Source organism: Caretta caretta, chromosome 11 (genome assembly GCF_965140235.1).
Source record: "Caretta caretta isolate rCarCar2 chromosome 11, rCarCar1.hap1, whole genome shotgun sequence".
NCBI classification, from domain to species: domain Eukaryota; kingdom Metazoa; phylum Chordata; order Testudines; family Cheloniidae; genus Caretta; species Caretta caretta.
In genome coordinates this window covers 62,311,046-62,338,663 of record NC_134216.1, presented here as the reverse complement: position 1 = coordinate 62,338,663, position 27,618 = coordinate 62,311,046, and the positions used below count along the sequence as shown (strand labels likewise).

General features: G+C 39.6%; 1 protein-coding gene and 1 long non-coding RNA gene across 4 annotated transcripts in view; one reads left to right on the top strand and one right to left on the bottom strand.

The window, feature by feature from the left end:
- Nucleotides 1–27,618, bottom strand: part of PARD3B (par-3 family cell polarity regulator beta) — a 608,177-nt gene that overhangs the window by 208,954 nt on the left and 371,605 nt on the right. For all 3 annotated transcript variants that reach the window (XM_048869082.2, XM_048869081.2, XM_048869083.2), the window contains one exon: nt 24,041–24,085. In XM_048869082.2, coding sequence (XP_048725039.1) covers nt 24,041–24,085 — 45 coding nt within the window. The remainder of the gene's footprint in view (nt 1–24,040; nt 24,086–27,618) is intronic.
- On the top strand, nt 1,592–27,618 carry LOC142068575 (uncharacterized). Its single transcript, XR_012664446.1, has 3 exons — nt 1,592–3,981; nt 5,473–5,710; nt 26,818–27,618. It is a non-coding gene; the product is annotated as an uncharacterized LOC142068575 (long non-coding RNA).

The following is a 27,618-nucleotide window of genomic DNA, read 5'->3' as shown; positions in this document are numbered from 1 at the left end:
TTGAGATGTTGATCACTACCCGTTGAGCTTGACAACCTAGCCAGCTTTCTATCCACCGTATAGTCCATTCATCCACTCCATACTTCTTTAACTTGCTGGCAAGACTACTGTGGGAGACTATATCAAAAGCTTTGCTAAAGTCAAGATATATCACATCCACTGCTTTCCCCATATCTTCAAGCTCCTCAACATGTTCCTTTCCCCTGATAAAGCCTTTCCTTTCCAAACTCTTAACAGGCCTTTGCTAAAATATTTTCTGTTTTGTTTATCTGAATTATCTCCATCGTCACTTTTATTTACAACCTAAAAGTACAAACTTTCACTTCTTGTGGTAATATGCTGCCTCTTGGATGCATCAGTTTTATTTCTAAATGTTAGAAGAGTCTGAAATACACATTAGATATCATTACTTGTGTTACTAGCTCTTTAATAGAGTCTTAAGACTAAATAATGACAATATCGCTAACATACCAGAGATTATAGCTTCTGCTTCCACTAAAGTTAACACCTCCCTCATAACCATTAAGAACAACGTACATTAGCATTTTGAACAATTGCAAAGATATTAAACAGCTCTGCTACACTTCTTTTCCAATGTCAGAACATCTTATTGTACCTTTTGTTACTGTGACTACTGCTACAATTTAAATTGCACTTTAAGTTGACCAAATGTGGAGGAAAATAGCTTCTCTAGAGCGTTCCCATGATCAGCTTAATCAAACCTTTTTGTAACCCATACAATTATATCAACTCTTTTCTTTTATGCCTTTGTTTCTTCTGTAAGTATCTGAAGACTGAATACCTGAACCTGTATTCCATTATTTGGCGTGCATCCTATTTTTCTTTCTTTACCTGCAATCTCTCTCTATAGACCAATAAAATATATCATTTGCACTAGAAATAAGAGGATTCTTTTTTGCTAATCTATAGAAGTCATTCTATTCTAATTCTTTGGAAAGGTAATGAATAGCAACCTGGACTATGATTGGGGACTAACTCATGATCAATTACTTCAATATTTACAAAGTTTCCAAAACTTTATGATGGCATGGCTAACTACTATTAATCAATAGCTTTTTCTCCTTATGCTTAACAAATTATTATTATGAACTACTGTGATTGTTTTGAATGAATGTGGTGAACACGAATTTCGTATGGCTTGGTATGTCTCCATTTGCTAGAGGATTCTCTTAGCATCAGACAGGTGGTGTGGAAATTTACTGAGAGTGCTGAATTGTACTTAATGGTTAATTGAGGCTCTATCTGTGCATGTTTCAACATGAGACTTTGAAACATGTCAGCTGATTGACCAGCTCACAAAGAAAAGAAAACGCAAAAACACGTGATCAGTGGGCTTGGTACAGGTTGACCAAGGTCAAAATAACCACTTTTGGGTGACACTGCACGAGGAGCTCAAGTGAATGATTGATGAGAGGGTAAACGTCAACTGATCTTTGGTCTCTGTTTTGCAGTCTCTTTTAAAATATTAGAAAAACCAGTAATGAAATGCCCACAGGGCACATTTCTGGGACATGTGACTCCTTTGAGAACAAGAGGTATAAATGCTAAGCAGAGTAAGTTAGTTAGTAGTTCCCCAATTAACATCTGAAGAGGTCTGTGATGCTGTAAGACAGAGAGCCTCAGGGTAACCAAGACCCTGCTTCGGGGGACACTTGACAGACCAAGTACTTGAGAGGGGAAGAGAAGAAAAGAAGTCCTCATCTAGGACTGGTAGCTATACCTGCTTTGTTTGCCCATCAGGATGCTGTGTAAGGCCAACATAGTTACTGAGGGTCTATGCTTGGGGAACTGAAGCTTATTAGGGAGACGTCTTATATAACCTTTTACTGCTTGTGTGATTCTCTCTCAAATAAATTGCTTTGCACTGAGCTAATTGAATCCAAATTTCATTGGCACCGGTAACAATCTGCCCCACTGTGGGCCATTAAAGATCCGTTTCAACAAGTATTCCGGTAACTCACAACTGATATGTATGCATATTAAGGAGTTTACCTCAGACCAGGAAGCTAAACTCAAATATTTGGAACATAAAGATTAATTGTGTGTGACACCACTAATAGAACAACTGTACTATAGCACGCGGAATCATATCCCTGTCAAGAAAGCATGTGTGTATGCATGGTGGACATGGGATAAGAGGCAGGGCATGTCTCTCTAAAATAAAATAAAAGAACTTAACAGGCAAGACAAAAGTAGTCTCTCTTCCAAGTTACATGCCCATTGATCCATCACAAATGGGATGTGAAACATAACTGAGGCAAGTTAAAAATACTGGCACAAGAAAATTACAGAGATACCAAAGCATAAAGAAGCCAAATGATGCATTGGCTGAAGTTTGGAGATCCGGTATGTAATTGTATATGAATGTGTGTAAGACGGACCAGGTTCACAGATTTCTTCGAATGATGAACAGGACTTCTCTGTCCAATAAGTCCCAAAGGATTTGGTTGAGTAAGCTCTAAGCCCCTTCAAAGCTACCATCCCATTAGCTCTCTAGGCTTATTTAATGTAGTTATAGATCAGGGTAGAGCTGAAGTCTTTATGCACATGGACCTTGACAGGGAAGCACCAGGCCACTCCTAGACTCACTTTCTTCAAATTGAGGAGTTCCAGGTCAGCCTCAGGTGCCTGTGAGCAAGTGGAGACAGTTGGAACTATGTCTGGATAGTTTTCCACGCTGGGAAAAACAGAAAATCTCTTGGAAATCTACCGTCTTTAACATGCTGGCTGCCCGAGTTCCCCAAAGTCTGTGCTGTAGGGGAGAGCAAGTGAAAAAAAAATATGAAGCAATAGTTCAGACAATAAAGCAGCAGAAAGTCAGTCACTGAGGTCTTCCTGCAGGTTGGTAAGATGAGCGAATTGGAGCCACTACAGTTGGCTGCAGCTTCGCAGAGACAAAGACTTTTGACTGGAAGTTGGTTGTAGGGAACCCTTAATTCACTCACTTTGAGAGCTCTAGTTTCCTGCATCTCTAAAGTAAGGAGATGCAACCCAAATATGATGGAACAGTGGACATTCCACTCAGTAGTAACACTGAATATTTTTGCTCCAATTGTAGGGCCTGATATTTTCCCCTAGAAGTGCTGGCACAGTAAATCCAGTATTGCCCGCATAATTCCCACTTGAAATAGAAATTTCAGTGAATAACACAATTTCCCAGTGGGAGAGATTCTATAGAACAGACTGATTTCTCAATAAGGGGGTAAACCAGCAATCAAGGAAATTCGTAAAAATAACCAATTATTCATTAATTTTTTCTCAATCTCATTGCCTTCTATTATGATTTTATTGCTTCTTGGCTTGATGGAATAGTTTCTTGCTTTAACGTCTTCTGTGAAATTTCTGACTAAAATCAACCAACAAACGGGGCTGCTGTTTCTAACATCCCTTCACACTTTTCATTCGATTATATTATTAATATTTGCATTGCAGTAACGCCTTGGGCTAGGTGCTGTGAAAACACAGAACAAAAAAGACGGTACTTCCCCAAAGCATTTACAGTCTAGAGTGTTTCATTGCCCTTTTGCAGCCCTGGCTAATTTCAATGCACAGTATTCCTTTTGAGTGGCTAGGCTGTAGACTCCTTGTCTTTGCAGTGTTATACTTTCCTTGCAGATGCTTGTTCAGCATTGAATGAGCTGCAAAAGTGTAGTATACAGTACCTTCCTCCTCTTTATGAGCATGTCACCTCTACATGCCCCTGTGTCTCTCTCTCTCCAGCCCACTCCGATATTTTCCACTTTAAGGTGAAAATAAGCAACTATTTTGATGTAAAATTAATTCTCTCAGATTTATGTTGAGATTGAACCTGAATTGTTGTTAAGTATAGTATTTCAGATGAATGTTGTGAGTGTCAGCCTGTAATTGAGTCAGTGTCAACTTCACAAGTGGTTCATCTCTTCTGAAAAATAATACAATCAACTTGGCTCCTGAAGTCAAGCACAGAATTTTCTGCTGTTGGTATGTAAACTGTTTTGGAGGTTTATATATTTAATATAATTTTGGAGAATCAATTATTCTGAGTCAGTGTTAATAGCTCTGCCCTTCCACTTTTACAAAAATGGGTAAATTTCCTAATACTGTACATTCTAATCAAAAGCCTGTAATCTACTTTAGCACTGACAGCCTAGTCATCAGTAGCTCACATTTTGGCACAGCATTAATACATTCATATAGTTAACTATATAACTCTTCAATGTCAGCATTCTTGCCTGCTGTAGTAGGTTTGAATGATGTTCAAATTCAGTGGAGCGCACTGAAGAAATTGGAAGGATAGTATTTCGGCAGTTTAATCGAAAACAGCTAGTTTGATTAATAACCAACATTGATGTTGCTATATAATGTATGACTGCTGCATTTCAATCACTAGATTTTCTTATTCTGGTTTAGAAATTAAACTGGTTATCTTGAAAACTTCAGGCTATTCATTTATATAAAGACACTGAGAAATTCTATTTGAAATTAAAAATAATTCCCTATCAAAGAGAACACACACTTGGGACACACATTCAAAATTGTTAAAGCACATCTCAACATTATTGATTCTAGTAATGTTCTTAATTTCAGTGTTTACTGATCCTATCTACTCAAGAATCCACTCATGGTTTCCATTTTCTAAAAAACTCACAAAATGGGAGTGTCTTTCCTACTTATGTGAATTAGAGTGTAAGTGGAGTCACTCTGTATATTGTAAGTGTAAAAGGAAATCCTGCTTCTACATATCTGGCAATTTTACCACTGATGTTAGATACTAGGAGTTCCTTATTCCCCTAGTGAAAATAAGATACTAAACATGTGAAAGGATGTCAGAATCTGGCTTTATCTTGAAATTCCAGTCAGAAGAAGGTATTAATCTTTTGGGAGTCTGCATACATGCTACTAGGAAGGTTGTTTCATAACTCTGAAGAATAGGAGTCACTTAAGAGTTCTTTTATTATTTTGTTTGGGCACTGAGCTCTGAAATGTGTGGGTAAATGCACTGGGCCTATCTAAATTTCCTCCATTCCACAGGTGCCTTTGGAAAAATAGAGGCATAAAACAAAGCAGTATTTTCCTCTGGTGTGTTTAACTTCTTCAATAGATAAATGCCCTGGTCAGGATTTTAAAAAGTGGCTCATGATTTTGGGTGCTTTAATTTGTTGGGTGCCCAACTTTAAACCCCTTAAATGGACAGGATTTTCAGAGTGCTCAATAGATGTGTGAAGAGGATGGAAGTTCTGTTTCACAGAGGACTTGAAATTTTGAAATTGCTTCATTCTGAACTGGAATAAAACTGAAAAATACTCTGACTGAAAATCCCCATTTTTGTTTTGTTCGGGTTGATCAATAAGTTTCATTTAGATTTTGACTACTTTGTATTACATTACACATTAAAATTTTAACAAATTCTAAAAAAAAAAAGTCATTTCAAAATAAAAATCAAAATGTTTTATTCCAAAAATGTCATAACAGGATTCTTCGACATTGGCAGAACTTTTTTCTCCAGTTTTCTTCCAAAACAAAATTCTGTGAAAATCAACCCAATTTCGATGGAACCACATATACCAATGGAATATGGTTCTGTCAAAATTTCTCCAACCTTGGTTGGAGAAACTGACATGAGATTGTAACCAAGAAAGTAAACCCAGCTGGAATTGTTTGAAGGATGGGAAACCTACTAGGGTCTCCATGTGGAAGACGGGTTGCTTAGGTAAGCTTAGCATGCATGTTTCTTTATAGCATTTTTATCCTAAAATCAATGTATGGCACTTTGTGAGAGGGTCACTGGTAACCTTGTCATCATACCTGAGAAAAAGCAGAACCACAGGTACTGGACTAAGGTCAGACCTGCTGGGATAGTCACAGTGAATTGCAGGGAGACTGCAAACCTAAATCCCCGGTCTGAAGGGAGAGGAACATGGGTCCCCATCATAGAGAGGTGACAGCTGGAGGTCTGAGACCTAAAGGAGAACCCTTGAGGAGATCGCAGAGAGAGCAGAGGTGCAGTTAACTGTGATACTGCCCTTTCAAAAACATGCACTTTAATGTGTCAAGTTGTACATCAAAAATCACTAGTCACGTCTGAAAACCATGGCCCTTGATTTTGTAATGATCTCACAAATTTATTTCAATGGCAAGAGGTACTCTACAATTATCTTCTGTTGCTCTACACTGTTCAAAAGCTGATGCATTTACCCTCATTGTTAGCTACCGTTCATTTCAGGAGCAGTGAATATTTTTTTAAACTAGATATTGTTTATAGACTGCACTAGGATCTTTCTACATTCTAATTTGTTTACCAACCTTATAATACAGTATCTACCATATAAAAATAAAATGTATAATGTATTTGTATTTTCTCACTCATTTGCTAAAAGGGCTCATGAAATTTTAATGAGTAGTTAAAAAGAATTCACTAATACGTATATTAGACACCCTGTACTAATACTTTTTTTTAGTTATGATAGGTTTGAGAACAGCGATTAACTAATATTTAATAAATTTAGTAGTTTGTCTTTATTGTCTAAAGGGTAGACAGAAAGACAAGAAATACTCTAATAAATAGCCTTATGCGTGATCTATTATTGGTGTAGTCAATATTTAATGTAATTTGAAGGATTAGGATGATATTTTGACTACTATTTGCATTTATTTTTATTGTGTTGTAGGTTTCAAAAATAAGCAGCAAGTAATTTTTTTACTATTTTCTGTATTTGTACAACAAATAGGAAGTGTTTTGTTTTAAAATAATGTATCAGTTCCAGAGGGCTTCAGTCAAACAATTTTGCTATTTTGTTTTCAGAATTTAAACATTTGAGCAGATAATAAAGCAATGAAAATAGAGGCATCTGAATAGCCATATTTTACTTAATTTCTCTTTTATCTAAAACTAAAAAATAAGCCTTTTGTGAAATAGGAATCATGCCAACTGCACACAGGCAACAAATACTAAATTTTTTCTTTATCCTCCTGCACCATATATTCAGCATCCACCAGTTTCCACCATTTATTTCAGTCATGTCTGTTCAGGCTTCTGAGTGTCACATTAGAATCCTAGAATCACAGAACTGGAAGGGACCTCGAGAGGTCACCTAGTCCAGCCCTCTGCACTCAAAGCAGGACTAAGTATTATCTAGACCATCCTTGACCGGTGTTTATCCAACCTGCTCTTAAAAATCGCCAATGATGAAAATTCCACAGCCTCCTTAGGCAATTTATTCCAGTGCTTAATCACTCTGACAGTTAGGAAGTTTTTCCTAATGTCCAGCCTAAACTGTCCTCGTTGTAATTTAAGTTCATTGCTTCTTGTCCTATCCTCAGAGGTGAAGAACAACAATTTTTCTCCCTCCTCCTTGTAACAACCTTTTATGTACCTGAAAACTGATATCATGTACCCTCTCAGTCATCTCTCCTCCAGACTAAACAAACCCAATTTTTTCAATCTTCCCTCATAGGTCATATTTTCTACACCTTTAATAATTTTTGTTGCTTTTCTCTGGACTTTCTCCAATTTGTCCACATCTTTCCTGAAATGTGGTTCCCAGAACTGGACACAATACTCCAGTTGAGTCCTAATCAGCTCGGAGTAGAGCGGAAGAATTACTTCTTGCGTCTTGCTTACAATACTCCTGCTAATACATCCCACAATGATTTTTGCTCTTTTTGCAACAGGGTTACACTGTTGACTCATATTTAGCTTGTGATGCATGATGACCCCCAGATCCCTTTCCGCAGTACTCCTTCCTAGGCAGTCATTTCCCATTTTGTGTGTGCAGCTGACGGTTCCTTCTTAAGTGGAGTACACTGCATTTGTCTGTATTGAATTTCATCCTATTTACGTCAGACCGTTTCTCCAGTTTATCCAGATCATTTTGAATTTTAATCCTATCCTCCAAAGCATTTGCAACCCCTCCCAGCTTGGTATCGTCTGCAAACTTTATAAATGTACTCTCTCTGTCATTATCTAAATCATTGATGAAGATATTGAACAGAACCGGACCCAGAACAGATCCCTGCGGGACCCCACTTGTTATGCTCTTCCAGCATGACTGTGAACCACTGATAACTACTCTCTGCGAACGATTTTCCAACCAGTTATGCACCCACCTTATTAGTAGCTCCATCTAGGCTGTACTTCCCTAGTCTGTTTATGAGAAGGTTATGTGAGACAGTATCAGAAGTCTTACTAAAGTCAAGATATACCACATCTACCACTTCCCCCCATGTATAAGGCTTGTTAGCCTGTTAAAGAAAGTTATCAGGTTGGTTTGACATGATTTGTTCTTGACAAATCCATGCTGACTGTTATTTATCACCTTATTATCTTCTAGGTGTTTGCAAATTGATTGCTTAATTATTTGCTCCATTATCTTTCTGGGTACAGAAGTTAAGCTGACTGGTCTGTAATTCCCTGGCATGTCCTTATTTTCCTTTTTATAGATGGGCACTATATTTGTCCTTTTCCAGTCTTCTGGAATGTCTCCCATCTTCCAGGACTTTTCAAAGATAATTGCTAATGGATCAGTCAGCTCCTTGAGTATTCTAGGATGCATTTGATCAGGCCTTGGTGAAGACATCTAACTTGTCTAAGTAATTTTTGACTTGTTCTTTCCCTATTTTAGACTCTGATCCTACCTCATTCTCACTGGCATTCACTATGTTAGAGGTCCAATCGCCACCAACCTTCTTGTTGAAAACCGAAACAAAGAAGTCCTTAAGCACCTCTGCCATTTTCACGTTTTCTGTTATTGTCTCCCTCCCCCCATTGAGTAATGGGCCTACTCTGTCCTTAGTCTTCCTCTTGCTTCTAATGTATTTGTAGAATGTTTTCTTGTTTCCTTTTATGTCCCTAGCTAGTTTGATCTCATTTTGTGCCTTGGCTTTTTTAATTTTGTCCCGACATATTTGTGTTATTTGTTTATATTCATCCTTTGTAATTTGACCAAGTTTCCATTTTTTGTAGGACTTTTTTTTTGAGTTTTAGGTCACTGAAGATCTCCTGGTTAAGCCAGGGTGGTCCTTGGCCATACTTCCTATCTTTCCTACGCAGTGGCATAGTTTGCTCTTCTGCCCTTACTAATGTCTCTCCGAAAAAACTGCCAACTGTCTTCAATTATTTTTCCACTTAGACTTGCTTCCCATGGGATTTTACCTATCAACTCCCTGAGTTTGCTAAAGTCTGCCTTTTTGACATCCACTGTCTTTATTGTGCTGTTCGCCCTCCTACCATTCCTTAGAATCATGAGCTCTACCATTTCATGATCACATTGATGGATTCTTTCTCTATTGTTCTGTACATTGCATCTCTAGGACATCCTCTTTTTCTCTTTCCAGGTGGGGTCTATATACTTGCCGTAGAACTTGTGTTGGTGGCTCCTTAAAGTATGTCCTAAACATGTCCATTGTATTCTTATCCCTATTTGACACTTTAGATTGGTTTGCTTTACTTAGAATTTCTGAAGTTGCAAGAAACTCTTTCCAATGGACTCAGAAGATCTGCAGGCATTTATTTTGGAATGAATTGATCTTATCAATTTCTTGTGTAGGTTTCCTTGACTCTGCTCCAGAAAGGAGGACAGACATGATGACGGTATTAAAGATTCATGTTTTTTGTCAGTGCCAAACGTGCCACCTTTTCCAAATCTTTTTTATCTTCTTTTGATATTTGTTGCTTGATATCTAGCATATAATCACATATAATTACAAATACTATAATTACATCAAAATCCGAAACAAATCCATGCTAGATGTTCAGTTCCTTTTCTGGCCCCTATGCACTACTCCCACAGTGCAAAGGAGCAGGAAAACTGCCCTAGCAGGTTACCTGGGGGTTTCCTTTTGCAATCCTCACTTGTGTAATGGCCCCTAAAGGGTTGCTATAAGAGTGTAGCCTGGCTGAAATGAAGGAACTGGCCCTCATGAAGGAAACCTTCATTGTGGCATCACAATTTTGGCCTTGTGCCTACAAGACACTGAGCAACCTCAACCCCCATTAAGTCAGTGGGTGATGAGGAAATTCAGTACTTTGCAGGATTAGGTTCTATGTCTCTGTAATAACTTCTCCTCTCAAGGTGCTTTGTCCCTAATGAGCCCTTCAAAAATGAACACAATATATCTCCCTTATATTCTCTGTCGAGTTTTCAAACTTAAAGTAACACACTTTATGCCTTTCGTACGAACGAGAACGCATGAGATCATGCACAGGAAGTCACTACAGTATTAATAGTGTCAATGAGAATTCTCTGCAAGCATCAGACCATAGTCAATAATCCCTGGGCCTAGCTGATGGCCCCTTGGGGCTGTGGGCAGCCTATACAGGAGCTGCACTGAAGTAGCATCAGGGAGTGGACTAGTACTAGAATGGCTACAGGGTGGCTAAATTCAAAGCAAAGGTGGCTTAAAGCTGCCTTTTCACCCCTTATCCTTTAGGCCCAACCAAAGAATCTGGCTCCAATGATCTATTTTACAATTATGCATGCATTACCGTATGATGTTTTTATCTGTATACATACAGACATATGCACACAGACTCATTGTAACAGGGCACTGGGCCTGTTACATCCTAATACACCTTTTATAGCCCTTTAAAACTGAGCGCTGTCATTGTAGGTCACTTGCTTGCGCTTAGTAAGGTGCCCTAAGGAAGGCTTCCTGCTCTGAGACATAAGAGCAGGTAGGGGGATATCCAGGTCAGGGAAAGACTAGAGAGAGGTTGATTCCACATCTGTAAGACAAAGGCCATAAAAAGGAGATACTTGCAGGGAATGGGCACTGGCTATTGGGTAGGGCTGGGAAGCCCTGTAGATGTGAGCAAAGGTAAGACCCTGCAGGGCTGTGAGGCTGCTTTGGGATGCATGGGTTTGTTTTGAACCTTTTGTTAATCATGAAAAACCCTGAAAAGAGAATTGGAGCTGTGCCTTCAGAGTGTGATTTCACCTTCCCTGGCTGGTGTTTTCTAATTTGTTTCTAGCCTATTTCTTGGTCTCTAACAGAATCAGATATCATCAAAACAACCTACAACTGGCTTTCTCCTTAACAGCATATTGCATGCACACACAGACTGTTCACTATTATAGTGAAACCAGAATTGATTGTTAACTGCAGTAACTGCTATTGGCTTCATCTTCAATTTTTCTGGTTAACTAACAACTGAACTGCTGGTGATAACTAAATTTAAGGGATTACTGCTTAATCCAGTCAGTGCCACTCTTCATAATTAACAGTAAAGATCAAACAAATGCAAAGCAGAAACAGGAATACAGTTAAGACTGACTGTCTTTTGCATGCTGTCTATAGACAGTAAAAAGTATTTTAGTAACCTTTTGGAAGCGATTTGATGAAAAATGCTAGGTATTATTATTATTATTGCAAGAACTGCTAAAAATGATTGATGCTGTTCCATGAGCAACTACACAATTCTTTCTTCAAAGTTTTTTTCCCCTGCATAATATTACTGTGTACAGTTTTTACTATGCAAAGACACATATTAATAGTACTGGCAACCTATTTCTTACAATAAAACCTTATTTAAAATGTTATGAAAAGTAAATACTACATAAGACAACGTTTGAGAAATGAGCTGGAGTTGGAATATCAATTACCCGCTGCTACCCTTAAAAACCTCCATCTTAGCAAAGAAAGATGAGAGGATTTAAGTAATAATAAAACATTCTCAACTCTGCTGGGGATTATAGATCCCTCTTCCCCCACAGACCCAAACCCCAGAAAGTAGAGCAAGATGCATACGGCAAGCAATGGAGTTAGAGCAGAAAAAACCAGGTAAATCTATGAGTTATTTCATTTTGTATTTTCCAGCGAGTCACCAATAACCCATTCTTGCTTCCCCCCAAGTTTGTTGCATAGCTAGAAAAAGGGGGTATACAGTTGTTCACTAATCCTCCTTCACTGCCTCATCCGCTGAACTGTAAATTAGGGGGCAGATGTATCATCTGGGAAGTTTTCCAAATTCATTAACTCCTTGGCGCCAGTGATTTCAGTATGCCCATTGCCAGTACTGGCGGTTATGCCCATAAAAACCTAACTCCTGGAGGGAAAGGATTAAGAAATGAGGCACTCAACAGCGGCTGCAGGTTTCTTCAGTCACAATGAACGACTAAAAGAACGATAGTAAATACCAATGCTTTTCAGTCCCTAATACACTCAAGAGTTTTCCCAAACATCTGCAGACCGTTGTCATGAACAGAGCTTGAGAAATGTACACACACTAACTGGGGGACTAAACATAGCAGTGAGAGGCAGATAAGAAAGACTGGTGATGAGGGTACACAGTAAGATCCGATAGGTTTCAGAGAAGTGAGCTGTAGCTCACGAAAGCTTATGCTCAAATAAATTGGTTAGTCTCTAAGGTGCCACAAGTACTCCTTTTCTTTTTGTAAGATCTGAATTTGTACATTTGTAAATATATAGCCCAATGGTTTTTAGAATCCCGTGAACAGTTTCTTCTCACTAATGGCTGGCACAGGCTCTCAAGCCACTCCCTGTGCTTTCCGCAATGGATTCCGTCTGCCTGCACCAATCAATCACCACATCTGATCAACATCACTTCTTGAAGAGCCCTTTGCTTAGAAGGCCCTATAAATGCATGGAAACTGCCTGACCCATTTGCAGGATTCAACAGTTTTCTTTAGATCAGAGGATTTCCATGTAGAAACTGAAGTTTTATCAGCCAAATACAGGTCCTTGGAGCATTTTGCTTATGCTCAGATGAAACGATGCAACGAGCAGTTAAGCGATCCTTGATTTAGAGATTAACATAACGTCAAAATCCCCAAGATTCTAAATGTTAAATTCGCCTTATTGACTGCTCCCAAGATGACGCTTAACTTTAAAGGGTCCCAAGCATCCACAGTTCCAACAGAAGTGAATGGGAGCTGGAAGACCTTAATACTTCTAAATATCAGGCCTTTTCTTCTGGCTACAGCTAATGCAGACTCAGTTATATTTAAGATTTTACCATCACTGCTCATTCAGAAAAACTCTAGGTACTATTTTTTAATCTTATTGTGACAGGTTGCCCCCCTTAGGATGCCACCCGATGTGCTGAGATACCACTGAGCCTGACTGTTATGCCAGTTTGGGCAACCTTTTTACCTGTCTTGCTGAGCTAGGCTATTAAGCCTCTTCCAACACACACACAGGCAGGGCCACACCCAACTGCAGAACAAAACAGACACTGAGATCAGTTCTGGGAAGGCTCAGCTTAAGGGACTTGCCCCAGCACACAGGTGTCCACCTCCCTTGGAGTGCAGACCCACAGATATGTTATGAAATCTGCGTCCTCCCTCAACGTGAAGGGGTAGCAAACAGAACAAAGCAGATTACTAAGCAAATGAAACCAAACATGGAAACTAAGCTAGTTTCACTAAAGAAATTGGTTACAAATAGTATTTGTCACCCTAGATATTGTTGCAAGCAGATTACAGAAAGTCTTGAAAGGCAGTTAGCTGCACTGGTCTCCCTCTTGAGGCCTCAGGTGTTATTACTCACAAGCTAGACGCCCTTCCAGCTTGGGCTCAACCCTTCTCCCCTCAGTTCAGTTTTTTGCTTCCAGGTGTTTTTCAGTGTCTCTTTGGATGGGGAGGCAGAGGAGAACCATGATGATGTCACTCCCCTGCCTTATATAGCTCTTGCGTAAGGCGGGAACTCTTTGTCTTCTCCTGGAAGATTACTGGCATTCCGAAAGAGGATAAAGGGTATCCAGTACCAGGTGACTCGGATTCATGTCTCTGCATGGCTGTGGCAGCCATTGCTCGTAAGCTGTCTCCAGTGTTCACAGGAAGACTAAACCCTTTCACAGTCCATTGTCTCTGCTAATGGCCCATTAGTCCTGTCTGACTTTTCCATTGTTGTACCTGAAGGGCTGGTTGTGGGTGACACCCAAAGTAACACATTTGAAATACAGATATATAGTTAATATTCCTAACTTCAGATACAGAAATGATACAGGCATACAAATTGGATAATCACATTCATTAAATCATAACCTTTCCAATGGTATCTCACATGAGCCATCTTGCATAAAGTATATGTCAGTTATGTCATATTCACATCATATATTTTCAGAAAGAATATGGAGTAAACGTCACACATTCACTCACAGCATTGCTGCTAGGAGTAGAGATTGAGTGGTTTGGAGTATCATAAAGAGCTGTATTAAGTACTTATGTATTCTATGCTGACTTAGATCCCATTATATCCCCTTTCTAGTGTGATTGCACCAGGTGTAAATCATTTTAGAATTTGGTTGCGTGTGTGTATGTGTGTATTCCTGTAACTGTGCGTGCAATGTCAGCAATCTAATCTATATTTATTTTCATTTCATGTAGTTCCAACCAATGCCTTAGTTGCACGTACTATGCACATGAAAACTTATCAGTTTATGACTTATATTCAACAAACTGAGTCCTGAGTGTGCCCAAAACCTAATTCACAGCATGTGGGACACTGTCTCTGGCAGGCTACGGGGGCCATAAAGTATTAATTTCTGCAGAAGTTAAAAGTTTAATTTAAAAATAATTGTTTCTAGTCGTAATGGTTGCTACTCAGAACCTCTAGGGCAGAGGTGAAACTGACAAGAATCAAGCAGCAACTTGATAAAGCTAGGGGTAGCAGCAAGTGGTGGGCCTGGAGATATTCACGGAGAAGGAAGATCCCAAAATTGAGGTGTTCTCTCTCTCCTCTCCCCCAATCAACCAGCAGGCTCTAGTGAGGTGTGTATGGGTGGCATAGTAGTGCAGACCTCCCCACAGCCTTCACAGCATTCAGGAAGCTTTGAAGGCAGATCAGAAAATTCCTTGTCCCTTTCACTTTGCAGAGGTAGGTGGAATATTACACCCCCAAGACAGTTTCGATGAACAGCTCTCTCTGAGAAATCTCTGACCTCTTCACATTGCCAGCAGACTGGGTGGCAGGCAGGTCAGACTCGGTTCTCATATATGTCAGTGCAAAGTGGGTATAAATGCTACCAAATCAGAATGGCAGCATTTTGCCTCCACATGGCACAAGTATAAATTGCAACAACAAGGTGCAAGACAAATAAGGGAGAATCAGAGACACAGTGTTTAAGAGTTGTCCTGCCCTCAAGCCTGAACCTGATAGACGAGCACTTGCAGCAGAAAGCTCGGACTCAAAGCAGAACTCTGCAGTGGGGACATGAAATGTGGCAGGCTAGGAACAAGTGCAGGTAGGCAATAAGAAAAAGGGCTGTGATTTTCAGCGGGAACATGCAAGCGGTGAGCACCCTACAATCACTCATACTGACATTGCACCATTCCCAGGATGAGTATTTCAGCCTGCAACAGATTGAGACCTTTATGTGTGTGCCTCCTTTTAGTCCACTGTAATCTGACAGCCAACACATTCAGTCTCAAATTCTAAAAAGAGGGGGGTGTTCATTTTAAACACTAACAGACCATATGTGAAACAGAAATTTAATTACAGCTCTTAAAAATCTGAATGGTTTTATTGAATGTTACACTAATAAAACATTTTTCAGTTTTAATGCTCCTGTGGTATTTTGCCACTCCCCAATTGGATTGGCTTCACTGAATTACATACAGAACAACATCTAGTAATGCCTGGGAACAGGAAGAAATTCCAGCAACATAAAATATGGTTAGCAAAGTTTATGTAATGGGAAGATAAAAGAAAAACACTGCGATGAACCGGGGCTACGTCTGTACAACTTATGAATTGTGATTGATATTGTGAAATTGTATTATGAAACACTGCTGTATTATCAGTGCCTACACACGCGTGGATCCACCACCGCTGACAAGCCCTGTAGAAAGTGCACATCAGACAGATACAACCGAAAATGCAAACATCTGGAAAAGTGGGTGAGCTGCCTCCTTAGAAAACCACTTTAGCTGATTCCTCAACCAGGGAAAATAGGAACAATGGAAATTTACCAGGAGTAGAACAAGAGACACCAGGTAGCAGAAGGGGTTTAAATAAAGAAAAACACAGGAATAGAGGGGGCCAAACAGGAAGAGAAAGCATGGGGCAGGAGATAGCAAGGTCTTCAGCTGCTTTTTCTGCTCCAGGAACACATGGAAGCTATAAAGTTGGATTAACAGACTGGTGGAGGATTCCCTGAGTAGTGTAATACTGCTCTAGTGGCTCCAACACCTCTTACAAGCCCCCGGAATAGGGATGTATCTGGAGAAAGGGGACATTGCCCCAGTAATCCTTGGATGCCAGAACAACCCCTTTGCAGATTTATATAAATTGGAGCAGACCTGAAGCTTCTCCAATCTACATCAGAGACTAATCTGTAGGAAGGAAGAAAGGTAAATAAAGGTGTTGTGAAGCTCCCTTTGTCTCCATTCTCTAGTTACGCTGAGCACAGTTCGAACGCAGCCCAAGATCAGGGTTTATTCTGCTGAGGCTGGACTATCCTTATTGCCCTGCAATGCTCCCTACACCAGTCGATTCATAGGGGCAGGAGAAGAGCACTCTTAGTGGGACTCTTGACACACGAAAATCTTTTCAGGCACCTTGCTCTAGCAAACCAAAAGATGAGGAAACGTATCTTTCTTGCCGAGGCTTGTCCACCATTTTGTCACCCCCTTTCCCTTCCTCTGGGAAGGTTGCTTACAGAGGGTGAAATACTGGCCCGTTGCGCTATTGACCTCAATGGGCAAACATTTCACCAGGAGTTCTCTCTCCATCTAAATGCCAAAACGTAAAAGGGGCTAAACTGATTATCATCTGGCAAGAAACAACTCTGCACTCTAGCTTTTCTTGTCAAGAGGTGGGAAGGTGTTTTTAGGTAAAAAAAAAACTCAGGATTCCCTTCTTCTTCAGGTCTGTCCTTCTAAGGATTGAAGTGACTGCCTGTTCTCTTCCATGGTTGAAGATAACCCCACCAAGCAACCCAGGAGTGCTGTGAACAGGGCAGGTCAATGGGTCTCCTAGTAGCCTGAGTCCAGTCTCTGGCAGTGAGGCTCATCGGTGAAGCCATGCATTCAGAAAAGATTCTAAAGAAGAAGTTACTATTTACTCAAATTAAATGATACAGCAGATTTTGTTAACTCGAAGTTCTTGTCTAACAATTTGAGGCACAAGAACTTGTAAGTGTCTAGCCTGTCACCTCTTGAGTCAGTGAAAAATTTAAGTCAGCATGTAAGAGAATACACAGTTTAGTAGGGGGGAAATATTGCTGTATCAGTCCGAATTTTTGTATAGCATTATAATAATCAACATCTGGAATACCCAGTTCTGAGTTTCCCTTGCTGAATCAGGAAACATTAGAACTTGATAAGTTTAGTCCTTTTGTTTCCTAGCATCCTTCTATACACTTTCCTGGCCTCTAACAGAGCCAAACACCGTCCAAACAACATACAATCTGCTTACTCATTAACAGCTTATTGCATCAGTAAAATTTGAGTAGGAATACATGTTTTTTCTATAACAAAAGTTTCAAACTTGATAGTCAGTACCTGTAGTACTAGGGCAAGTAAAGGATCATCTCATCCATATTCTTTCTTAAGACCTAATGAAAGTTAGAGGCCTCTCGAGCCTCCAATCTCTGATGAAATGTAACATTAGCCTGTATTAAGATACCATAAAGATTCTTACAGTTCAGCAGTTCAGTATTGCTCTGTTCCTGTCCCTTAGGCCTTGGTGTACACACAGTTTTTATACTAGTGTAACTATGTGGGTTAGGGGTGTGATTTTTTTTTTTTTTTTTTGGTATCAGTGTAGTTATACTGTGAGGCAAGCAGAACAAGTCCCAGCTCATGCCAAGGCCCATAGGTCTCACTGAACCCTGACAATTGCATAGATGGAAACCAGTCCAGCTCACCTGTGTGTTCGCATTGTTAACACAGGTATTAGATTTATAAACATGTGTTGAGTGTTCAGATTTTATGCATTAATCTCACTTATAATGTCTGTATGCCATGCTATAGGGTAATATTTAAGTGTTTTCTTTGTGACTATAAAAGTGTTTTCTCTACTACTGTAAACCCTCACAGTCAGGAGAGAAGCATTACTAAGTGTGAAATACTAGTTTACCACAAGAGGTGTCATCTCCTCTCCAACAAAAGAAGGCCCATAGAGACCAGATAAGTCAATATGGAACATCAATGGACAAAAGACTTTGTTGATTGCTTCCCCCATAACCATGAAAAGGAGACTTGCACAAAGATTCATCCCAGGACAGCTCAAGCTCTGGGGGAAGGGACTCAAAATACCTGTCAAGAAGAAATTATCCCTAACCTCCAGATGTTAATTATCCTTCTAGTTAGAAAACTTTCCTAATATCTAAACTAAATCTCCCTTACTGCAGATTGAGCAGATTATTTCTCAACCTACCTATTGATTCTAATCCTACGGGAGACACAATCTACATGACTGGGAGGTAGAAAACCATAAAGCAAACTTCTGAAAGAGAGGCCTCACTCATGCCCTGTTACCCTTATTTCAGGTTTCCCAGTTGCATGTGATGGGGTGAATTTTCAGGTGACAACTTCTTCTTTGTGCCAATATGCCTAGAGAAGCCAACTTTAACAGAACTTAAAAAATGGATCAAAGAGGCAAATCTATCATGAGTAAAGCAAAAAATATCAAGATTATCTGCCAAAATCTGCACAATAAGAAGTCATCCAACATTACCCCACAGTCCAAAGATTCAAACCTTGAGAAAGCCAATCACACAAACAAGAATGAGACCCCCATCTGGGCAACATCACTGAACGAAAGAAAGAAAGAAAGCCCCCACAATTAAAAGAAAATGGCAGGACTTTATATACTGCCCCCCTCCAGCCACATGGTGGTGAGGTCCTCTTTAGAGCAGGGCTTCCAATTGCAAGTGTCAAGTGGGTCAGCAGTGATTTAAACTATTTTCTTTAGCTGGCATTTTGGTATCTATCTCCCATTGAAATTCCATGGTAGCTGAGTGCCTAGTGCCCATAGGCCCCTTTGAAAATTCCAGCCACAATGATAACTGTGTCACAGATATCCCTTGCTTTGTAAAACAGCAAGACCCTTTATGAGAAGACGACACTGCAGCTTCCCCATCCACCCATTCAACCTGATCTTTTGAGCTAGACTATTGAAAGTAAAACATAGATCATAAACTTGCTAACAAGTAGCTTTACCCTTTCACTCACTGGTGCTTTTATGGTGCCTTTCTGTTTTACATCTATACAGATGGGTGTTTTGGAAAATGAGACATTAAAACAGAAATAGGAAAGCTTTTTTAGCCCATTTTACTAATTAATATGTCAAAGCTCATAAAGAAGAACTCATCAGCTTTTCTCCAGTACTGCATCATCTTAAAGAGCTGTGTCAGCAAGGACTTCAGCAGACAGTCAATACATATTAAAAGAATTTCAAGCAGTAAATCAAAATAGAAAAAGAAAGTGGGGAAAAAAGGAAAATAAAACACAAATAGCTGTAAGCTACCAGTACATAATTTGGGTCTTTTTATAAAATCAAGGAAGGGCAGTATTTTTTCTACATCAACAGGATCTTGTAAATAATATCTTCCTCCTCCTCCTGTTATTGTTCTTCTAGTGAAAGAAAATGAAAAAGACAAGTTTAAGGAAGAGCTCATACAAAACTGAATTAATATTCTCTGGATTTTGACCTTTTGGATATTTTTGGGTCTTTCACATTTTTAAAGAGGCACTGCTTGTGTCGCTCTCCCTCTCAACTTTGTTATCACTGAGATTTAGAGAAGGAAAAAGTTTACTATGCTAAGCACAAGGGGAGGTGGAGATAAGGAAACACTCCTGCCTTCCTGAAGGAACTTTGAGGACACCCCAATGCACACACTTTGCAGATCCAGGTTCTTTCCAGGGCAAACTAAATGGGACATGTCAACACACTAGTTCAGGGATTCTTCTCTTTCCACTGCAACGAGCAGAAGTTTCTGCAGAAAACATCTGCAATTCTAAGAACTTAGATAGGTTTTGGAGTAGCTTCATTCTCCAAAGACAGGCCAACGCGCACAGCGGAGGTGCACAATGCCACAATAACCAGAATGTATAGTCATACTCTTCTTGTTTGTGGAGCATGTGAGTGAAATAGAGGCACCTGCAGGGACATGTCTTCCGATAGGAATGCTTCAGTCCTGGGGAAATCCAGGGATGTATCTAAAAGTACGTATTTTCATGAGAGAATTAAAAAAGACTATTCTTTGTGGGTGAAATATACCAGGAAATAGAAATAGGAGGCTATAGCCACACATGCTTCTAATGCCTTGCCTTAGGACGTAGCTCTGAGAAACCAGTTGCCTAGACTGAGGTAGACCTAGGAAACCAAAATGTGCTATCACTTCTACCCAGTAACGAGTAAATACCGTCCATATTGTAACTAGACCAAAGGGCAAGACTAAAGGATGGAAGCGTTTTCCATCCACTAGATACCAGAAGGCTTTTTCCTTCGAGAGAGTTATTGAACCACACATCTCATAGAACTAGTCATGCTGAAAAAGAGAAGGGATAATTGCATTGATTGTCAGTATGTGATAATTAATTCACTAGAGAAATATGTTTAATTTCCTGAAGTCTAGGATGACGTGGAATCTCTGCTTTTCGCAACGAGAAAATAACAGGCTGTTTGCTCCCTGCAGCAGAAATGGCTACAATTTCTTAACAGTTCCTCATAAAAGGGAAACCTAGGAAGTGTATGTGATGGAAGATGAAACAGGAAAGTATAGCCCTGGTCTTTCAACCTTTAAGACCCAATAGTCTGAAGTGACAGAATGTGTCAGGCAAACAGAAACAGTATGAAAATAACTCCATGATCTTGAGCAAATTTCAAATATGACTATTTGCATGGGACAATGCAGGAAGGTGCTTAAGAATCTGAAAGGAGGAGTTTGGTGCTTTTTGATTGGTTGGTTTTTTGAAGAGTGGTTTAGGCAATACTAGATGCTGGTATCCATGGGAAAAAGTGCTTTTCAATCTCTGCTGACAGAGTTGCTTTCCATGTTGAGGTCAGATAAATCCAAAGGATAGCAGTTGCTCTTGTCTCCCTAAAATTGGCCGAAATGTCTAAGACCCCCTCCCCCCCGCAAACAATAAAAGATTTGGGACTGCTGCATCTTTCATTAGGTCATCTATAGAGAATCTGGAGAAGGGTGTGTAAAGAAAATTGGAAGTGCTGCTTAGGAACCTGATATTCTAGGTTATTAGCACCTTTTAGCAACTGATTGCCAACAAGTTATGATCTCAACAGGCTCTGTTCCAGTGTTCGGTGATAGGAAGACCCTCTGTTTATCCTTGGCAAACTGACTGATGTTGCAATATTTGTGAACCTTCTCCTGACTGGAGAAAAGGTTCACACCCAAATACGTTTCAATCCGATGAGTCATTTTTAGAAGCTTTTTCATACCCAAAGAAGAAGCAGCTGAAAGAAAATGTTCCCCCCTCAGCTGTAGGAACATGACATATGAGCTGATCCTCCAGTTTCAGAAAGAATATTTGAGGTACACAGACGAGAGGAGGAAGCCAAAGAATTTAAAGGGAGCTTACCCTAAATTAAGGAAATGGTCTTTAAGTATGGAATGCCTAAATCAGAGAGCTGTATAATAACAAAACTACAGCAGACATGTAAGACTGTATAGGCCAGGTACACCATAAACATGCAGAAATCTCATTATTAACTGGCCTTTAAATCCATTTTTTGGAGACAAACGTGGCTGTAAGGAAAGCTGCACAGTAACTCTTTGAGCACTGAATCAGGACATCAGTGGATGTTCCAGACAGAGAAAAGCATCTCATGAGAAAACCAGAAGACCTAAACAGAGAGAACAACTATCAGAAAGCAAAGCTGGATCTCTCCACACATGTGAGAAGATACAGAACACGGGCACAGACATTTCTTGTGCCAGACCAGAGAGAGACAATCAGTGATAAACCAGGCTCATGACTCCATAGGGATTGTCACTGTACCTAATAAGTAGAGCAAATGCTGGTCTGTGATGGACATTTCATAAAATCATTCCCCCCCACCCCACCAAGCCTTGAATTTTCATTTGCTACTTTTCTCAGAGTTAGACGTTGAAAGAATTTTATTGACACTAAAGAAATTCTGATTAAAAAAATTTTTTTTTTTTTTTTTAACTAGAACCACTGCTCTAATGGTCAAAAAATGATTAGATATACACTTGCACTAGGAAAACAACAGTCTTTTGAAAAATTAAACTTCGTCAAATTAAGTAAAAAGGTGAACTTGTTTCACATCTGACAAACTGATGTAAAAATATAGCATCAAAACATGTAATAAGGAACAGCACTGAATTTCTTGAGAGGTCTTCTAGCGCAGTCCCCTGCACTCATGGAAGGACTAAGTATTATCCCTTCTATACCATCCCTGACAGGTGTTTGTCCAACCTGCTCTTAAAAATCCCCAATGATGGAAATTCCACAGCCTCCTTAGGCAATTTATTCCAGTGCTAAATCACTCTGACAGTTAGGAAGTTTTTCCTAATGTCCAACCTAAGCTGCCCTTGCTGCAATTTAAGCCCATTGCTTCTTGTCCTACCCTCAAAGGTGAAAAACAATTTTTCTCCCTCTTCTTTGTAACAACATTTTATGTACTTGAAAACTGTTATCATGTCTCCTCTCAGTCTTCTCTTCTCCAGACTAAACAAACCCAATTTTTTCAATCTTTCCTCACAGATCATGTTTTCTAGGCCTTTACTCATTTTTGTTGTTCTTCTCTGGACTTTCTCCAATTTGTTCACATCTTTTCTGAAATGTGGCACCCAGAACGAGACACAATACTCCAGTTGAGGCCTAATCAGCACAGAGTAGAGCAGAAGATTTACTTCTTGTGTCTTGCTTACTACGTTCCTGTTAATACACCCCAGAATGTTTGCTTTTTTTGCAACAGAGTTACACTGTTGACTCATATTTAGCACTATGACCCCCCAGATCCCTTTCCGCAGTACTCCTTACAAGGCAGTCATTTCCCATTTTGTGTGTGCAGCTGACGGTTCCTTCTTAAGTGGAGTACACTGCATTTGTCCGTATTGAATGTCATCTATTTACTTCAGACTGTTTTTCCAGTTTGTCCAGATCATTTTGAATTTTAATCCTACACTCCAAAGCACTTGCAACCCCTCCCAGCTTGGTATCATCCGCAAACTTTATAAGTGTACTCTCTATGCCATTATCTAAATCACTGATGAAGATACTGAAGAGAACTGGACCCAGAACTGATCCCTGCGGGGCCTCACTTGATATGCCCTTTCAGCTTGACTATGAACCACTGATAACTACTCTCTGGGAATGGTTTTCCAACCAGTGTTGCACCCACCTTATAATAGTTCCATCTAGGTTGCATTTCCCTAGTTTGTTTATGAGAAGGTCATGCGAGACAGTACTAAAGTCAAGATATACCACGTCTATTGCTTCCCCCCTATCCACAAGGCTTGTTACTGTAATAAAGCAACTGCATCTTGTACAGTATTGCAACTTGTTTCACAGAATTGTTATTACAAGACTTTGTGGTAACACTGCTGGATATAAACCTTCATTGCTAACGAATATAGATCTTAAGCAGTTTAAGAAAAAGTGGATCCTTTCATTAGTATAGTCATACTGAAAGAACAACTTCTGTAGATGAATAAATGGGAACGAAAAAACAATAGTCAAAGCTTCAGTAGGGCTGTCTATCTTCAATATTTCAGACTGTGAGAGTGGAAAACTGAAATTCTTCCAGGAGGACAAAGAGAATGAGACATTTATATTGTTCACAATTTACACTGTTTAAGTGCCTACATTGGCACGTGAAAAGACTACAGGTTTTGTCCTTTACTTATTTTAACTTACACTCTACTCAGTGTTCAATAGATATATTTTTAAAGAAACCGTTATTACTTTTCCTGCAAGTGATCGCAGCCTATGTATGCAACTACATATACTGCCAAGCAATAAGTAAGCCTTAATTTATCACTGTGGAAGTGAAGTTATGCATTAATTTGCAAACCTTTCAGCCACCACAGTTGCTATAAGCAAGATCAAGATCAAGTAAGATAAGTAAGGTGCAAGAAAGTTCTTACCTTGTTTGTGTCCAGCCAATGAACTAACCTGGCTTTCATCTGCCACTGGAGGAGACAAAGAGAGAGACAGAGAGACAGAGATCAGAAATTCCTTTAAAACCAGTAGCCTTTGAAATAATTTCAAATAATTTCACACACATGATATACTAATTTTTGAGTTTGTAATGGTTTGCATAAAGGCTTTTTTTCTCTGATCCACCTGGGATACCTCAGAGACCTAGCACCTGATCCAAAGCCTGTTGAATTCAATGGAATGACTGCTTCGGGGTTTAGTGAGCCATGGATCAGGCCCATAGCATTTCTACATTCGAAGTTCAGTTGTGGGCAGGGCAACTGATTTTGTAAATACCATATTTTGCCAGAAAAATCATAGGACTTTAGAGAATTGTAACATTTTCAGGTCAGAGGCCAAAATCCTGGAAAAGAATCCACAAGTGGGGATTCTCATATCTGCAGGAAGTCCCACTGAAGTCAATGGACTCTGTGCAGGCATCAGGTCTCCTGGAAGCAGATCCCTTTGTAGGATCTGTGCTTTTTTATGTTATGAAAAAAAAAACTGGTTTATAACTCATATCTTTACAGTCTACATCATCTTGCAAAGAATGGATCTATATAGTCATGTCAGTCTGCATACAGAATAAATAGTGGAGAACTATTTCTAAACTTAACAAAAACTGTAATTTTGCATAGTAAGTATACTTCAGTTTATTATCCTATATCTCATGAAACTAATTAAAACATTCTCCCAGAAGCTTGTGTGGAAAAACCAATCACCTTTTCTTAAAAATAATTTTATGCAAAAGAACAAGTGCTAATGTAATGTTAAGGCTCTTGAATCAAGCAGAGAAATGAGCATTAAGGCTGACAGCTTATCCTTAATTCTACCTGCCTATCCACCTCTTTGGACTTATGCCTGGTCTCCCTTTACAGCATAAAAGATTGTCAAGTCATACAAAATATAATACAAACTGGTAGTTATTATACAACCTTCCCTGTTGCGACCACCATTAAAAACTCAGTGTTTACCCACAGTTGCAGGAAAGACCACAGTAAGACCTGTAATACAAAAGCAACTTCCTATCCTCTCTATGAAGAACAACTGTAGCATCTTAGACACCACTGTGTGGTAAATGACTAAACTGAATAGCAACTACTGTACAATAAATTGTAGTATCGTATGTAGTCGTCAGACCCGGCTTGACGTTTAAGTCTCAATGGAGATCTAAAAGGAAGGTAAATATCATCCCAGTTTTATAAATGGGAAACAGAGGAACAGACTGGTAAAGTGTCTTGCCCAAAGTCAACCTGAAAGTCAGCGTCAGATTCAGCATTAGAATCCAGGTCGCCTGATGCACAGGGCCATGATCAAGTCACTAGACCACTATGTCCCCCACTCTCTCAACACACACCGCCCGCATTCCTCATCAGTAAAACAACAATTTAATTTGGATTACTTTATGGGGAGAGACTCTAGTGTAGATATACTCCCAGTCGTTTTTCACAACAGAGCTTACAGCGGCACATCTGTACCAATGCAGCTGTAAGATCGCTCATGATGTAAACCCTTTATGTGGACAGGCGAGAGCTCTCCTGTCGACATAATTTAACCACCCCAATGAGCAGCACTAGCCATGTCAGCGGGACAAGCTCTCCCACCAACAAAATGCTGTAAGCACCAGCGCTTTTGTCGGTATAACTTAGGTTGCTCAAGGGTGTGTTTTTTCACACCCCTGAGTGAGCAACATAAGTTTTGCTGAAATAAGTGGTAGTGTAGCCAGGGCCAAGTAATCTTTGTAAATTTCTGTGTAAGTGCAAAGTATTGTTGAGGCCAGGCCGAAGTGGGAATGGAACACAAAAAGAGGTCTGGGTTCCAGGGCCTATGCTCATTCTTTTAGGGCACATGGTCTCTGGAGGAGATGAGAGTCAGACACACATTTCATTACCCAGTTAAACAGCCCTCAGAACTCAAAAAGACTGGAAATGAGTTTCCTGCATGATATTTATGATATTTCAAACTTTGCCCCCCAAAATATCTACCTTCAAGCTGAAAGTAAGCATGGAAAACTTCAGTCCCAAAGGTTAATGTTTTGACAAGTTATGATTGTGTGAAAACAAGGGATTATAATGGAAACTGATTTGCAACCTTAATTATAGCAGTCACTAATGGCAACCGCTATAATATATGGTAATTACCTGAAGCAGGCTGTATTACAGTACATGGTAACTATAAAAAAAACCCAAGATACCAAGATTCATAGATTTTTTTAAAACTCTGTTGATGATTGGATTTGCTGGAGACAGGTTTATATTATTAAAAGGCACAAACCCATATAACTGAAGCATACCTTACGTACTGGCTTCACACATAAAAATTAGATTTTAATATTGGAGGGGAAAAGGAAGAGTGAAATGATTATCTTACAAAAATATACAATCAGCTTGCCCTTTGTCTTTGAGAAACTGGTTTAAACATTCTCCAGACTTAACTGGGAAACACACTTCAGTCATAATTTCAGCTTTTGTTCAGACCTTTACATATAATGTTGTAAACAAGCACTTTACCATGATATTACTAATCAGCAAGTTATGACTTTTCAAATGATGTCTCACAAGGCACAGATTGTACAAAGATTATTACAATAGTGTGCAGGGTGTGAATAAAGGGGTGTATTCCATCATAATGCCCCACACCTAAGTAATATAAAAAAACATTAATCCACTGAGTATTGCACAATTATGGCAACATTCATTTTTCACTTTTGTTCTTTTTTCCTCAGCCAGACCTAGCCACATGGAAAGTTTTATTTCTAAGCTTCAGCCACTGTTGGAATATCTCCGCAGAAAGGCATCCGATTTTTTTTTTAAAAGTTGGGGGCGGGAAACCCCTCTCTCCACATCACTACTAACTTAATAACGGCTGGATTATTTTTGAAGAAACATTTAGAGAAGCAATTACCTCTGAAATCATAACAAAGGCTAACCATGGAAAGTTTCAGCCCAAGAGGAAAATGCTTGAGAACGTTCTGAGCATCTCAAGACAGCAGTGAATACAGAAAACGTCACACAGTACAAAAATTCAACTATAACGTTCCCTAATGAGAATGCTATGTAGACATATGTATGTTTTTAATGTAAGAAAGTTAAATGTGATGAACTACAAAAAATCTATTTATCTCTGGGACCAGGAAGTAAGGAATGGGGAGCAAACAAACAAATGGAAATGAGCAGTATAAAGATGTATTACTTCTGCGGGAATTCTGCATCACTGCGCAATGCAGAATTTTGCAGAAATTAACGTTGTGTGTGTGCAGAATTTCCTTTTCCCTACCAAAATGGGCTGCAGTTCTGCTGGCAGCCACTAGGGGCCTCTGGACCTGGGAGAGCCCAGCTCGCACTTAGAAGACACTGCCAGAGGGAGGGAGAGGGAAGTAGAGGGTTCCTGGCAGCTGCAGTTCCAAGTATTGCCCTGAGGGAAGGAGATGGGAGCGCACTGGAAACTCCACACAAGCCGGGGACCCAGAATCAGGCTTTTTCTCCCTCTAGATCCGTGGGCTCTGGGTGGGGAAGTGGGGGCAGGT